We start from the raw sequence: 17,683 nt of genomic DNA on the forward strand, positions 1-17,683 counted from the left end.
CCAGTAAAGGACCATGTAATCACAGCATGGAATAGTCATGTAGCACATATAACAGATGTCACAGCTTCATCCAGTGTTCACTCAATGGTAGAAAATTGCAATGATTGTTGTCTTATTCATTCAGTAGATTGGTTCCGTCTGCTGGAGGTTGTAATAGTGACAGATGACAATATCATTTCAATTTTCCAGAAACCGCAAAAACACAATCAACTCAAAAGTGCAATCCCGGACCCCAAAGAAGATTCCCACTCCATTCTGCTCCCCCTATGTTTACTGCAAAAGTCAAACAATGGAAACTCCTGGTTGGAACAACAGATTGCTACTCACCATGAAGATGACTCATCGAGTTGCAGACAGACACAACAACAAGATGCTTACACATCACAGCTTTCAGTCAGAGCCTTCTTCAGCAAAGAAAACACACACATTCACACAAGCAAGCAGACCTCACGCACATCACTGGTATCACTAGCAGCTACAACCAGACTGTGACTGTCACGTGAACAGCAATCAGGGGAGGGGAAGAGGGAGGTGTAGGAGAGTATGGGTGGGGGAAGAGAAGACCACTGTCTGTTGGAGTATGCAGGGACAAGAGACTGCCAGGTGAAGTATGGAAGGTCTGGGAGCAGAAAAGGAGAGGTGCTGGGAAGGGGAAACAACAGGTGGGTACATTAGCAGACAGCAGTACACAAAGAGGGTGATGGAATGTGAATAAGGAGGAGGTGATCAGACAAGGGAGCAGAAACTGTTGGGTGGAGGGTATGGGGGCAGTAGGTTACCATAGTTTGAGGCCAGGATAATTTCAGGAGCACAGAATACGTTGTAAATATAACTGCCATACGAGCAGTTCAGAAAAGCTGGTGGTGGATGGGGAGGATCCAGATGACCCAGGCTGTGAAACAGCCACTGAAATCTAGCATTTTATGTTCAGCTGTATGTTGTGTCACAGGTTGGTCCACTTTGCTATTCGGCACAGTCTGGCAGTGGCCATTCATCATTGTGAAAACTGGTTTGTAGTCATACCACACTATAAAAAGCTGTGCAATGTTTGCAGCAGATCCATCAAAGACCAGGCTACCTGTCAAAGCAGCCACGTTGTGTACCAGCTCTGCTTTAACCATTGCACAGCTTCTTATATTGTTAAGACTATCAAATAGGATGATCGCCACTGAAAAATTGTGACCAAGAGCAAAGTAGACCACCCTGTGGCACAACATGCTGCTGAACATAACTGCTAGACAGCAGAGCTTCTTCTTCAGGCCATCTGGATACTCTGCTCCACCACCAGCTTTTATGAACTGTGCAGATGGAAGTTATCCCTACAACACATTCTCCACTCCTGAAATTATCCCACCCTCAATCTACAGTAACCTACTGTCCCCACATCCTCCACACAAGTTTCTGCATCCTAGTCCCATCACCTCCTCCTTCTTCGCATTCCCTCACCCTCTTTGCGTGCCACCCTCTGCCAATGTACCCGTCCGGTCTTTCGCCTTCCCTGCTCCCCTTATTATACCACCTACATCCCACTTTCTGACAGCGTCTGGGAGTCTAGATCCTGCACAACCTGCCAGACAGTGCTCTCCTTTCCCCCACTCACACCCTGCCCCTCCCCTTCCCCCCCAGCCCAAATTGCCATTCACGTGAGAATGGCATTATGGTCGAGGATGCATGTGGTAACAGTCGTGCAAGTGTGTGTGTGTGTTTTTTTGATGAAGAGGGCTTCAGCTAGAAGCTATGTATAAGTGTCTTCTTGTACCTGTCTGCAACCCAAAGGGTCATCTTCAAAGTGACTAACAATCTCCTATCTTCTTCCTAATATTGTTGACTGCATAACTGTTCTGTTGACTGCATAACTGTTAGATTCTACTGTAGTGATCTCAGTAGTGCAGCCTACAGTAGTTAATAGCAATGCACATGGGCATGTTGTCTCAACCCATATGTACAAAGGCTGTGTTTCAGTAGGATACTGTCCAGCCCCACACAAAAGGAAAGTGTAGGCCTTATTCCTTATCTGCATGGTTATCTGAAACAGTATACATCAAACTTGTTTAGGATAGTCAGAACTGATATGTAAGGCCAGCTGCACATTCAAACCCCACGAAATGAGATTCCATGTGCATCCCAGGCCATTGTTGAATCCATGTTACAATATTTATACTGATTACTGAATTATCTTCTGGATATAATGGATTTGTTCCAGCAGCAGTTTTAATCATTAACACACAAAGGAAATGATGTTCTAGCATCAATTTTGATTGCTTACAACTGTTTCTGACTAATATTGGGGTGTTCCTTGCAATTAAGCTCAAAAGTTAGAAGAACTGGGTACCAATGTAAAAAAAAAAAAAAAAAAAAAAAAAATGAGCTTAATAGCACACCTACTTCCATTACATGGAGAGAATGGCACACTGTGTAAAGTAACAGTCTCTCATCATGACGAATAAATACTAACACTGCATGGAATCAAGTCAAAGAGATTTCTACTACAAGAAAGAAAATATTTAAGAACTCAATTCGCAAGAACAATTAATTCTAGATCCTCTCAACACAGAACTTGAGTGAAATAATAATTTTGTGAAAAATCCTTATTTGTGACATTTAATTTGGCACATACAAGAAAGAAGATTTTGAGTTTAACGTCCTGTCTACAGTGCGGTCATCTGAGATGGAGCACAAGCTTGGATTGCGAAAAGAGGTGAGAGATACTGGTAGTGCACTTTTTTTAAGGAACCATCCCTGCATTTGCCCCAATTGATTTAATGAAATCACCAACAACCTAAACCTGGGTGACCTGATGGGGCTTTGAAGCACCATCCTCTTGAATGATGAGTCCAATGTGCTAGCCACTGGCAGAAACATCTGTATCTGTGATTCCAAAGTAACAATGTTACATAAAGAGCTCAATGGGTACTACAATTTACCTCCTACCTTTTTCAAACAGGAAGGTTATGCAAGAGGAAAAATGGGCTCTCAATCATTCGTTTCATTTCAGTCTTGTGATTAATGTTTTCCATAATGGCCAATGTATTTCCCTTAGTTTCTCTTATTGAATTTCATTGAAATCCATCATGCCCTCTTCACTAAATGTTTCTCTTATTGCATTTCATTGAAATCCATCATGCCCTCTTCACTAAATGAACTGGTATCCAAACTGCTCCCGACGAATACTCTGATTACTCAATTGTTGTGCGAACCATTTCATACAAATTATAAGATACAAATCTTTATACTGGGCGTTTATCACCTGCACGTCTCCCTGAATTTGACTGTTTCCTTACAATGTCATCTCCCTTTATCCTACTGAGTCATCTGTGAACACCAGAGCTACAAATGGATCAGTTCATTTACATATACATCGTGACATCAACCATTTCACAAATCTTAATCTAACTGAGTAAGTGTGGTTGTTAAAGGATCCTTTTCTTGGTTCACTGTTTGATACACGCCTTTAAGCTGACGTATGTATCATCTTCCACCACAAATAACACTTCACTTTAAACTATTTTGGATGCATGTAACATTGTGAAAAAGTTGAAAGCCATGTACATTATTTGGCGTACGGGAAGACGATCATCACAAAGTGGATCACAAAACATACTGCTCGCCCACCTAATTATAAGCCACAAATCTTATTCCTAAAACAAGCGTCAAAACCTACGAAGCTAAAGGTCACTGAGAGGAACATGTGGAGCAGCAATATGAAGTCATTCACCAAGACAGAACACTCAGCAAGGTATGTACACACAGTTACCATCCTTTTCAGCTGGTATACTGACCACCACAATACTTATGTTTCCCAAAAATGTATTTCATTTCCTTGTTTCTGGAGCCATTTAATGACACCATTAAAATGCGGTATTTGCAAGGCTGGTGCAGTAGGTTTCTAGGGATAGAAAATGAGTCACAAAATTATTCAACAAGCAACATCTTTCACGTCTGCTGTTCAATGCCTCTAGATATCTATGACTAAGAAACCGTTTGCGTACGTAACTTCGTAGATTTGTAATGAAATTAATATAACTTTACGCGAGATAACGTGTAAATAGCCTAATAATTAACACAAACGGGTCATTTACAGCAATGTTTACAAACAGCGGTGAACTGGACAAAGCGTCTTTCTCTCCAAAAAAAATAGAACATGTTTCTGAGCTCTTACGAACTCGCAACTTGGTTAAAAACAGCTCAAACACTGCGTCTGCCACACGGATGGTTGTAAGTTACCCCAGGAAGAAACACTGGTACCACAACAATGCAAATATTGACAGCTTTCAATTGTACATTTCATTTCATTAGAAGCATCTTTTATTAGAGTTTCTCATGTCTACGTTGTGTTACGATACTATTGTAACATTGTTTTCAACTCATTCGGAATAATGCATTTTTCCAAATGCAGAGGTCGCTTTTTTCCTTGTTTCTGTTACTAATTACTAAAGTTATTGCTGCGGAAAGACATTATCTGTCTTTGTAAGCACCGAGAACAAAACAACAAACTTACAAAACGTCCTCTAATAATACATCATTAACTATAAAACTACGAGAAAAACGATTGGCATACAGTTAGTGTGTACAGGTTGACGTTATTCCACAATGCATCAACCGCAGGAGACAGTACTCTGCGATAATTTACCATTTCCAACAGCGAAACGGCTGCCTGCTAACAAATACCCATTTGAAGTATATCGGCAAACATCTTCTACCTATCTCTGCTTTGCGAATGCAAGTAAAGTAAACTAGTATAACAATCTTTGACCTGGAGGACCAAAGCTTGACACTTGGCGCAGTTAAAGATATCCATCAGCCTTACGGGGCAGGCAAACGTACAATATATATTGACAATCCCAGTTTGTCAAATTGTCAATATATTGAAGCGAACTCACAGCATCAATAACAATGACAAAAGTTGTCAGTCGACAACGTGCTTTCACAAGGTTAACATGTCGAACACCCAAATGAAAGTGTGTGCTATGTCGAACACCCAAATGAAAGTGTGTGCTATGTCGAACACCCAAATGAAAGAGTGTACCATAATTATATTAGATATTGCGTGCAATCAACAGCGAAAAGGAGGGCATGAGTCCGAGAATAGCTAGAAAAAAAGTAGTGACTGGTCATTTGTTAATTTACTGATAAATCAGAATCGAAAGATTTCGTATGTTATTTTTCGTACGACAAACTGGCAATGTTGATAGGAGAGAAAGCAGAGAAACAAAATACATTAATGAGAGAGGCAATTCCAGTCGACGACAGATTAGGTGTAGCTTTCTGCTTTCGGGGGCAGATAATAATTTGAATGCTAGAAGTTGAACTCTGGAAAACAGCATACACATTTAGTAAAGTTCTGTGTAAATCTGTGAAGCAATTACACCTGCTTGCCACAGGTACGTTCAGGCAATTACGTAAACAAATGTTTTTCGTTTTGCAATAACCTGGTGACACTGAAATGCATTTCAAAGACCACTTACCGGTTATTGCAGATGTATGACGTATTTTTCGAAGTGGAATCGTCTTCCCAAACTGTTATGTAATTTACCAATCTAATACTATATTTTCGAATTAATTAAGTAAGCAGTGTCATCAAGAGTCCTCCACTGACCATCCTAAAGCTTACCCTCGCATAGGTTAATTAAAAAAACGAGGATCATGGAATGTAGTCGAATTAAATCGGGCGATGCTGAGGGTATTAGATTAGGAAATGAGACACTTAAAGTAGTAAAGAAGTTTTGCTATTTGGGGAGCAAAAGAACTGATGATGGTCGAAATAGAGAGGATATAAAATGTAGACTGGCAATGGCAAGGAAAGCGTTTCTGAAGAAGAGGAATTTGTTAACATCAAGTATAGATTTAAGTGTCAGGAAGTCGTTTCTGAAAGTATTTGTATGGAGTCTAGCCATGTATGGAAGTGAAACATGGACGATGAATAGTTTGGACAAGAAGAGAATAGAAGTCTTCGAAATGTGGTGCTACAGAAGAATGCTGAAGATTAGATGGGTAGATCACGTATGATGAAAAATATTATTTTAAATGCAAGAAAAATTTTTATTAACTTTATAATTACACCCTGGATACGAAAAAAACACATTTACTGAAAAAAAATCACAGAAGTTACATACAAGCCAAGAATAAACATATTCACAGGAGAGTCATGGAGCAGCACATAAATATAAACGTCAAGGAATTTTTTCTTTTCTTTTAACACTTCCTCCAAAAGAAAAAAATCATGAAATTATTGCTTTGTCTATTGCATGCCAATTTCTGGACATAGAAAATTAAATCGGACTCGTTCAAGGGGTTTCGTCAAAATATCTGCCAACTGGTTGTGTCCATCAATGTGTTCCAAGAAAATCTCACCGTTCAGATATCTTTCACGAACATAGAAATGTCGGACCTCTATATGTTTAGAACGTCGATGATATTCTGGATTTTTTGCCAACTTCAATGCACTAGCATTGTCAATGTAAAGACCAGGTTGAGATTCATTGGGAGAGTCCTTAGAAAATGTAGTCCATCAACAAAGGAGGTGGCTTACAAAACACTCGTTCGACGTATACTTTAGTATTGCTCATCAGTGTGGGATCCGTACCAGATCAGGTTGACAGAGGAGATAGAGAAGATCCAAAGAAGAGCAGCACGTTTCGTCACAGGGTTATTTGGTAACCGTGATAGCGTTACGGAATTATTTAACAAACTCAAGTGGCAGACCCTGCAAGAGAGACGCTCTGCATCGTGGTGTAGCTTGCTCGCCAGGTTTCGAGAGGGTGCGTTTCTGGATGAGGTATCGAATATATTGCTTCCCCCTACTTATACCTCCCGAGGAGATCAAGAATGTGAAATTAGAGAGATTAGAGCGCGCACGGAGGCTTTCAGACAGTCGTTCTTCCCGCGAACCATACACGACTGGAACAGGAAAGGGAGGTAATGACAGTGGCACATAAAGTGCCCTCCGCCACACACCGTTGGGTGGCTTGCGGAGTATAAATGTAGATGTAGATGTAGCACTGGAGGCTGCCCAGACATTTCCATTAATTCTGATAGCAGACGACGTAACCAAACTAACTCTTTCGCTCCTTCACTAGCTGCAATTATTTCTGCCTCGGTTGTGGATGTGGCCACTACTTTCTGCAACTGACTTGTCCATGACACTGCACCACCTGAGTACTTAGCAAGAATTCCAGTTGTTGAGCGCCTTGTCCGGTTATCACCTGCGAAATCTGCATCAGCGTAAATCTTTAACTCTTCTTTTTTATTATATACAATTCCTAAATTTAAGGTCCCTTTCAAATAACGGAAAATGCGCTTTACTCTATTCCAGTCTTCCGTGGTTGGTTTCTCCATAGCTCGAGCAGCTTTATTGACTGCAAAAGTGATGTCTGGACGAGTTACTGTTGAAAGGTACATGAGACAACCAATTGCTTCACGGTAGGGTACAGATGACGAAACTTCTTCGTTTTGATTATTGTCCTGACGTCCAATAGGAGTTGAGGTTGTATTGCATTCTGCCATTCGAAATCTTTGCAGAATTTCTTCTGTGTATTTCTCTTGACTTATCATTATTACTCCATCTTCATATTGCTTTATTTTTATGCCAAGAAAATTGTCAAGACTGCCAGTTGTTATTTCGAATTCATGTCGTAAAACAGCCATAAAACAACAATTTCTTTCTTGTTACTGCCGACAATCAGGCCATCATCAACGTAGATTGCCACATAAAGGCTATTTTCATTTTGTCTACGATAAAATAGGCATGGGTCTGCATCACTGTTTGAAAAACCAGCTTTCTTCATGAACTCAACAAAACGTTTGTTCCAGCAACGTGGTGCTTGCTTCAACCCATAAAGACTCTTTTTTAAGAAACACACTCGACCTGTACCATCTTCGAAACCTTCTGGTTGTTCCATATATACTTCATCTTCAAGTATTCCATTCATAAAAGCTGTCTTTACATCGAATTGTTCTAGCAGCATTTTCTTTGAAGCAGCTATAGCCAACAGAGTTCGTATGGTGTCATAACGTGCCACAGGACTAAAGGCGTTGTCATAATCAATTCCTGCTTTCTGAATACAGCCTTTTGCAACCAATCTGGCTTTAAAGCGAGTACCTCCATTGACTGCAACCTTTCGCCATAGAACCCAGCGGTTTTGCAATAATTTGGCATTCTTCGGACAGTCAACCACCAGCCAGGTATTATTTTTCTTTAGTGATTGAAGTTCTTCACTGATAGCTTGCATCCATTCTTCCTTCTCATTTGACTGCAATATTTCTGAAAAACAGTTTGGATCTTTGTATTCAAGTGCATCAACTTTTGTTGCCATACAAAATTCACCACTTTCAATCCAGGTTGGTTTTCTTTGTTGTCTTTTATTCTTCTGTTTCTCTTCATTAGAAGATTCAGCAGCTTCTGCTTTTAGAATTTCTGTTAATTCTTTATTTTCATCAGATTCACTCGACTCTTGACTTTCTCTAGAATCGAGAATGCCAATTTTTTCTTGAGTTTGACTGACTCCAGAAGTGTACAGTCTAGGAGATTTACGTTGGTCACCTGTAGATGAATTCGGATCATTAAATTCTTCCTGAGGGACTTCAAATTCAATATGATCACTATATTCAACATGATCACTATGTAAATCACAAACAATTTCTGGCTAAAATTTCACATCGTGACTCAACACCACTTTTCTTTTAGATGGAATCCGAACTCTAAACCCATCTTTATCATTAACATATCTAACAAGTCGTCCAAAAACTGCCTTATCATCAAACTTGGAACGGGATTTTTTTGTTAATGTGAACATAGCAGCCTGTGCCAAAAATTCTGAGATGATCAAGTCGTCCTACTGGTCGATTAAACCATAGTTCATAAGGGGTTTTATTTTCAACTGAAGATTTTCCAGTACGATTTATTAGGTAGACTGCTGTGTTACATGCCTCTGCCCACAACCCTTTAGGTAATTTACTCGGATTTAGCACTGACCGGGCAGCTTCAACAATGGTCCTATTTTCCCGTTCAGCCATACCATTTTGTTCAGGAGTGTAAGGAGGAGGAATCAGTAGTTCTATTCCCCTGTCTGCAAGCAGTTCACTGACATTCTTATTGTTAAATTCTTTGCCACCATCACATCTAAATTGTTTGACAACATGTCCATTAATTCGTGCTTCATTTAAAAACTGCTTAAGCACAGTACACACTTCGCTTTTGTGTCTTAAAAAGAAAATTCGACGAAATTTACTAAAATCGTCTTTGAAACATACATAATAATGCTTACCTCCAAAAGATTTCGTGCTCATTGGTCCATTGACATCTGCGTGGATTAATTCACCAGTACTGGTAGCGCGTATTGTTTGTGTTTTGAATGGCAGCCTATGCATCTATCCAACCGCACAGTTGTCACTAAATTCACTCTTGGCATCTTCCACATAAATGTACATTTCTTTTAAAATACTTTGCGCATGTTGTTTATTTTGATGACCAAACGTTTCATGGTACACTTGCAATGTTTCGGATGAAGTCATCAAGCTCATATGATTCATTTTTGCATTTCTAACAACACGCATGTTCAACACATAAAGTCCATTTTTTGCATAACCTGTCATAACAATATTGCCACTGACTTGTTTTCGAACACAGACATTATTATAACTAAAATTAGTACTGTAGCCTCTCCAGGCAGTGGCTCTCACAGAGAACAGATTAGCACTTGCATCAGTGACGTACAAACCATTGTCCATTCTAGCATTGTACCATTTATTGTTTCGTCGAATTTGGATGTAAACTGCTCCTTGACTGTACGCACACATTTTGACATCTTGTTTTCCCAATGAAACTACTTGAGGAGCATCAAATTCACAATACGAAACAAAATACTGTTTGCTGGGAGTGATATGATTTGTAGCGCCACTGTCGCAATAGCATTTATTTGGGTCACTGTGATTACTGGTACACACACCCATAGCGTATGAAGTAAATGCAGCGTGTTCACTTTCTCGTTTCTTCTCTTTTCTTTTATTGCTGTCACGAGTGTTCTGTGGACACTCTGCAGCCCAGTGACCTAATTGTTTGGATATATCACACGGAAACTTCTGTTTTAATTGTGACTTCGTCATCTTTACTTGCTGATTACTTGTTTGCCGTTTTCTTGTTTTAGAAACGACGAAACCTGCACTTCCAGTAATGTCTCGTTCACGCAGTTCAATAGTACAGTGTTTTTCAATCAATAAATTCAAGCTTTGCTTTTCTGTCGGTATCGTATCCCAGAGAACCTTAAAATTTTCGTAGTCTTTTCCCAGTGTAGACAAAATTCGACCATTTAAGATTCTTTCAGATAGTGTATTTTCTTCACGTTTTGCGAATTCATCGTTCAGGTCCACGAATAACTTTTGCAGTTTGGCCACATGTGCACTAATATTTTCCGTTTCATCACGTTTAATACGGAAAAATGCTTCAATCAACATATTCAAACGCTGAGTACTGCTACGTTCAAATCGGGCGCGTAATTTGTCCCACATTTCTTTAGCATTCTTGAACGTTAAGACGAGTTCTGCAACAGGTTTACTTAGCGCACTTGCTATAAGACTTGCTGCCTTTGCGTCGTCCTTGTGCCACTCCACATACGCTTCTTTTTGTGCACTTGCCGCATCTTGCAGCAACTCTACACGTTCACGCGTACCGTTAATAATATCTTCTAGTCCATATGAATGCAGCACCATAGAAATATGCTATTTCCATTTGGCCCAGTCGTCAGGTCCTTCAATCTTATCAATGCTGACCTTATAATCGCCGCTGGCAGCCATGTTTCTTTGCAGACATAGGCTCATTTCAAATATTGTTTTAATTAAACTATGTTGTTTGCCTTTACACATGTACTGGGCCCATAACCTGATGAAAAATATTATTTTAAAGGCAAGAAAACATTTTATTAACTTTATAATTGTTGGAATTGTGTGAACAATGTAGTTCGTGTGTGACAGCGCAAAGTGCACTGTGTAAAATAGACCTCTTTGGCATTGTCTAACACTCTTTGTGTGCACTAATTATTCTGTTGTGTTTGCTGTAAATTTTTTTTTGTTCTTGAATGTGCAAATATAGTTATTAGTAAAATGTCCTTTTTTCTCCTTAATACTTATCCAGCTGCGTAAATTACAATAGGTTATGGGCCCAGGCTGCATTTGGAATAAGTATATCAATAAAATAGTAGGGAGAAAGTATTGGAAAAGTTCCAATTTACGTGAAGTGCGAGTTATCCTTACAAGACGATCGCAATTTTTTTCCGCATTATTTTTCGGTGTTCTTTACGGCAATAAAAAAGCAAGTTACCGTTAAGAATGAGTGCTGCACAAATTCCACAGATTGAAAGACTTATAGATCGCGAAAACTATGCAACCTGGAAGTTCGCAGTAGAAGCTTATTTACGTTTAGACGACATATGGGACGTGGTAGATGGGACAATGAAATCCACAGATCAGAATTATTCAAATAAAGATAGGAAAGCAAAATCAAAATTGATATTACTGATTGATTCGGTGAATTATGTTCACGTTGAAAAAGCTGCTACAGCGAAAGAAGTCTGGGACAATTTACGAATTGCTTTCGAGGTGATGGTCTTACGAGAAAAGTAGGATTATTACGCGAGTTAATTACCACTCGTCTGGACAAATGTAAGAGTGTAGACGAATACGTTAACAAAATAATAACCATGTCGAACCGACTGAGAAACATCAGATTCGAGATCGCTGACGAATGGATAGGAACGTTGCTGTTGGCAGGACTGCCCGAAAGGTATGCACCTATGATTATGGGACTTGAAAGCTCGGGTAAACCAGTCACAGGCGACAGTGTTAAGGTGAAAATCCTGCAGGACGTAAAGAGTGCTCCAAGCTGTTGTACATTGGAGAAGGAAGGTGCGTCTGCTCTCTACTCTAAAAACAAAAAGGAGAAATCGGTGAGGTGCTATAAATGTCAGAAGATGGGACATATTGCGTCTCAGTGCAAAGAAAAAGTAAGCCCAAGATCAGACACTCAGCAAAAGAGGTATGTTACTGATAGCCCAGAGAGAAGGACCAATAACAAAGGTAAGGCACTCTCATGTTTTTATTCTTTTGGTGGGATGAGTAATCGTGATATGGAATGGATTTTAGACTCAGGTGCATCTGTGCATATTGTTAAAGACAAATCACTTCTTTATGACATCAAAGATAAGACTCATATGGGAATATCTACTGTTGATGGTAACAAGCTCCAGTGTCACCTGGCTGGGAAACTAGATCTACATGTAAGTGTAAATAGTGAATCAGATATCGTTACAGCACACAATGTTCATTATGTGAAAAATATGGCAACTAACCTGCTGTCTGTAGGGGAAATTGTCAAGAAAGGAAATACAGTCACTTTTGACATGCAGTGTGCAAGAGTAATCAGTGAAAGTGGTGAAGTTATAGCTACAGCAAGTAACGAAAGGGGCATTTTTAAGTTGGATACCATGGACAGTAAACATAAAAATGTTAGTGATTCAATATATTCAGCAGAAGGTTTTTTATGGAACTGGAGGTTTGGACATCTAAATAGAAAGAGTATGTCTATAATAAAGGATATGGTAAAGGGAATACAGAATTTTAGTGTATCCAAGGATCCTTGTGTGACATGTATAAAGGGAAAACAAGCAAGGTTACCCTTCAAGACTAGTAAGAGTAAATCCGCAGAAGTCTTACAGTTAATCCATACAGATGTATGTGGCCCAATGGAGTGTGAATCCATAGATGGGAGTAATTATTTTCTTACGTTTATTGATGATTACTCATGATATACTCATGTTTATTTTCTTAGTTCTAAAGACCAAGTGAAAGATATCTTTGAGGAATATTGCAATATGGTTGAAAGGTGGACAGGAAAGAAGATCAAGATCATCAGGTCTGACAATGGGATAGAATTCATTAACCAGAAATTGAAGAATCTTCTGGCAGAAAAGGGAATCAGGCATCACACTACCATAAGGTACAGCCCATCTCAAAATTGGGTTGCTGAGAGGGCTAATAGGACCATTGTTGAGAAAGCAAGGAGCATGATGACTGACGCTGAATTATCCAAAGAATTTTGTGCAGAGGCAGTGTCAACAGCCGTATATTTGAGCAATAGATCACCTACAAAAGCATTAAAGAATAGAACCTCTTATGAGATATGGATAGGAAAGAAACCTGATCTAAGCAATATAAGGGTTTTTGGGTGCGATGCAATGGCACATATTCCAAAACAGCTAAGAGGAAAATGGGATCCGAAAGCTAAAAATTATATTTTTGTAGGCTATTGTGAAAATTCAAAGGGCTGCCGATTAATGGATCCATTGACTAAAAAGATTGTCACAACTAGAGATGTAATATTCTTTGAAAATAGAAAGGACTCAAAAGAGAGCAAAACCACTAAGTCAACTGCACCTAGTTCAGAAGGTGAAACCTTGTGTGAGGAAATAGAAAGTGAAGAAGAGGAAGACGACAGCCAAGGACACATGGATACAATTTATGATGACAATGAGTTAGAGGATGTAAAAAATGGAGAAAACAATGTAAGGCGTTCTTCTCGTGTGCCAAAACCGAAGAAATATCCGGATTTTGAGATGTATACAGCACAGTCTTTTAATGATGAGCCAAGAACAGCAGAAGAAGCAATGAGTGGCCCAAACTCTCAATAATGGGAAGAAGCGATGAAGAGAGAATTAGAATCTTTATATCAGAACGAAACCTTTGAATGGGTAGATATGCCAAGAGATATGAAACCACTGCAGGCAAGATGGGTATTCAATTTGAAGAACCCTGAAAGCTCATCACCAAAATACAAAGCAAGACTTGTGGTAAAAGGATATTCACAAAAACAAGGGGTAGATTACGAAGAAACTTTTTCACCTCTAGTCAAGTATGCATCATTGAGATATCTTTTAGCCTTGGCAGTAACACGAAATTTAATAATTCATCATATGGATGTTAAAACGGCATATTTAAATAGGAAATTGGAGGAGGAGATATATATCATTTCACCAAGGGAAACCATAAAAACCAGATCAGAAAGTAAAAAGATTTGGCGTTTGAGGAAAAGTATTTATGGACTTAAACAAAGTGGACGTTGCTGGAATCGATGTCTACACGAAGCTCTAATAAATATGAATATGAAGCAATCCAAGGCAGATCCCAGCATTTACTATAAAGGGAGAAAAGAAGAAATAATAATAATGGCGATATGGGTGGACGATTTCTTTATCCTGACTGAAAGTGAAGGCCAAATGAGAATTTTCAAGAAACAGCTGCAAACCAAGTTTAAGGTGCATGATTTGGGAGAAGTCAAACGTTATTTAGGTATGCAGATTACTAAGGATGAAGAAAGACAAGAATTGAGCATAAGTCAATCATCATACACGGATAAAATATTAAAGAAATTTGGCATGAGTGATTGCAAACCCATAAGTACTCCAATGGAAGTAGGAGTGAAGTTAAGTGTAAATGAGACTGATGTGGAATGTGACAAGAATGTTCCTTATTTAGAAGCAGTAGGGAGTCTGTTATATTTGTCTCAAACGTCACGACCCGACATTGTTTTTGCCACCAATGCAGTGAACAGATATTGCAAAGACCCAAAGGAAAAGCACTGGAAAGCTGCAAAGAGGATACTCCGATACCTAAGAGGAACCTCAAACTATGAGTTAAAATACCATAGAGATGGTTACGCAAAACTAGAGGGGTATAGTGATGCGGACTGGGGGAGTGATTTGGGAGACAGATACTCCACCACTGGCTGCTGTTTTAAATTAATGGGGAGCCTCACATCATGGTCCTGTCAAAAGCAAAAAACTGTTGCATTGAGCACCATGGAGGCCGAGTATATGGCACTGTCTTACACCACACAGGAAGCATTATGGCTACGAACATTAATAAGTGAAATAGAACCCAGTTTAATTGAGGAACCTACAACCATCTTCTGTGACAACAAGAGAGCCATAAACCTATCTAAAAATGATGTTACTAGTGCTAGGACAAAGCATATTGATATACGGCACCATTTCATTCGGGACCACATAGAGCGACAGAACATTGCCGTGGACTATCTGCGCACATAAGACATGCTAGCTAACCTTCTGACCAAACCCTTGGAAAGGGAGAAGTTTGAGAAGATTGTGGGATTATTTGGTTTATCTTGTGGAAGCAACAAACAAAATGTAAGTTCAAGGAGGGGTGTTGGAATTGTGTGAACAATATATTTCGTGTGTGATGGCGCGAATTGCACTGTGTAAAATAGACCTCTTTGGCGTTGTCTAACACTCTTTGTGTGCTCTAATTATTCTGTTGTGTTTGCTGTAAATTTTTTTGTTCTTGAATGTTCAAATATAGTTATTAGTAAAATGTCCTTTTTTTCTCCTTAATACGTATTCAGCTGCGCAAATTCCAATTAATAATTACACTCTGGATACGAAAAAAACCCACATTTACTGAAACAAAAACACAGAAGTTACATACAAGCCAAGAATAAACATATTGACAGCAGAGTCTTGGAGCAGCACATAAATATAGATGTCAAGGAATTTTTTCTTTTCTTTTAACAACGTAACTAATGAGGAGGCACTGAATAGAATAGGGGAGAAGAGGAGTTTGTGGCACAACTTGACAAGAAGAAGGGACTGGTTGGTAGAGCATGTTCTGAGGCATCGAGGGATCACAAATTTAGCATTGGAGGGCAGTGTAGAGGGTAAAAATCGTAGAGGGAGACCAAGAGATGAATACACTAAGCAGATTCAGAAGGATGTAGGTTGCAGTAAGTACTGGGAGATGAAGAAGCTTGGAAAGGATAGAGTGGCATGGAGAGCTGCATCAAACCAGTCTCAGGACTGAAGACCACAACAACAACAGGTTAATTAAAATTGTTTTGTTTTTAAACACTACTTGGAAAATTGTATTTGAGGTATGATATGCACAAAGGTGAATTAAAAACATAAACAGTGCACACTAACCCCACGTGACTGCTTGATGAAGTTCTTTTAACGAGATAGTGGAAAATAGAGTCAGACTGTCAATAGATGATCTCACACATTCAGTTCGTATTGACAATATTGAGAATATTTTGAAGGCCTCCAATACTGGTCGTTAGTATTTCTATTACTGAGAAGGTGCTAACACGTGAAATCAGTTGGTCGACATATTGACAGTTTGAAAATGTTATTGTACGTGTGAAGGCTCCTTTACGTACCATCTGTTAAAAGAAAAAGAAAAAATCCTTGAGGTCTTTGTTTATGTGTTGCTCTGCTGACAATATCTTTATTCCTGGCTTTTGTGTAACTTCTGTGTTTTTTTTCAGTAAATGTGTTTTTTTTTCGTCTCCAGAGTGTAATTATAAAGTTAATAAAATGTTTTCTTGCCTTTAAAATAATATTTTTCATCAGGTTATGGGCCCAGTACACGTGTAAAGGCAAACAACATAGTTTAATTAAAATAATATTTTTCATCGCCATCAATGTCGTTTAAAGATCCGTTTAAACTAGACGGAATGGAAATGCACGGCATTCCACAATGCATTTCAAATTGAGGCATTTACATAGGCCATCAACAGAAAAAAAAGAAGACAAGCCGTCAAGGTCAAACGGTCTAAGGAACAAATTTTTTTCATTGTCATGACATCGGAAGTCAACCTATTTTCGACAAGCTCAGTAACACTTATTGTAGTAGTGGATTTGTTGCTTTACATCTTCAAAGGCTCCATTTTTATAATTTTCTTTTTCGTGAGACACTGCAAATGTTCCATGACTACTTCGATATTCATTCCATTGACAAGGAAAATATACAGGGTAACACTCTTTTACAGCACGTCCTGCAAACGTGACCTCGTCTTGATATCATGCGGAATATCGATTATCGACTTTGTGACGAGGAAGAATATGTATTTTATTGCTCCTCGATTCAGTCGCAGCATTTTAAGCTGTCCTCTGACGTCCCTGCCTAACCATACACTATGAAATCGCTAAATATTTATTTCAGCCTTCGTTCTCAAATCAGACAGAATGTAAATAATATCGAATATGGCAGAACATTACATTCATGAGAATGTCCCACAATGCGTTAACAATACTTACGTGAAAAATTTTTTACATATGGCGAAATATGAATTTATCTTTTGAGTCCAGCAACCACGAAGTTATCAATTGCGCAAGCATTTAGTTGTGTGAAGGGCTTATCAATGTCTCTCTTAAAGGCTTATATCGTTGATGCGCTTTTAAATGACATTTAATGATAATGCTGACAAAATCTCAGTGCTCTGTTACCTTGAAAGGACATACTGCAAATTATAACAGAAGCACGTTTCATGCTTAATTTGTAAATTATTTACAATAAAGGCCAATTCACACCCGCCGTTACAACACCGTCACGCCACAGAACCGTCGCGTCAAGGTGTTTTCACCGTCCATCACGCCAAGTGCGTGGATTGCGATCTTCGCAAGATGGTTTCCAACTGTTTTTGCAGGCTAAGTCCGCACAGCAAACACGCAACGCTGTAACCCATGTACGTCGATGGTGGAGTTCACATACCGGTATGTGCGAAACTAACATGTACTGGACTCAAATGGTTTACAGCTTGCAGGGGTAGCGTGTATGCAAATCAACACACAAAAGAGTGGGGCCCGAAAACTGTGATTAAGTGGTATAGAAGGGAAATTTCGCA

The 17,683-nt window shown here is 39.1% G+C and overlaps 2 protein-coding genes across 3 annotated transcripts in view; both read right to left on the bottom strand.

Moving 5' to 3' along the window:
- The window catches only part of LOC124614038 (hamartin), a gene marked incomplete in the record, with an annotated part of 233,167 nt that extends 228,410 nt beyond the window's left edge, over window positions 1-4,757 (bottom strand). For both annotated transcript variants that reach the window (XM_047142869.1, XM_047142868.1), the window contains 1 exon segment: window positions 4,631-4,757.
- Window positions 4,758-9,366: 4,609 nt separating this feature from the next.
- On the bottom strand, window positions 9,367-10,704 carry LOC124613729. Its single transcript, XM_047142448.1, has one exon. It carries the CDS (start codon window positions 10,702-10,704, stop codon window positions 9,367-9,369), a length of 1,338 nt encoding a protein of 445 aa, XP_046998404.1.
- Window positions 10,705-17,683: the final 6,979 nt, after the last annotated feature.

Source organism: Schistocerca americana, chromosome 4 (assembly GCF_021461395.2).
Source record: "Schistocerca americana isolate TAMUIC-IGC-003095 chromosome 4, iqSchAmer2.1, whole genome shotgun sequence".
NCBI lineage: Eukaryota > Metazoa > Arthropoda > Insecta > Orthoptera > Acrididae > Schistocerca > Schistocerca americana.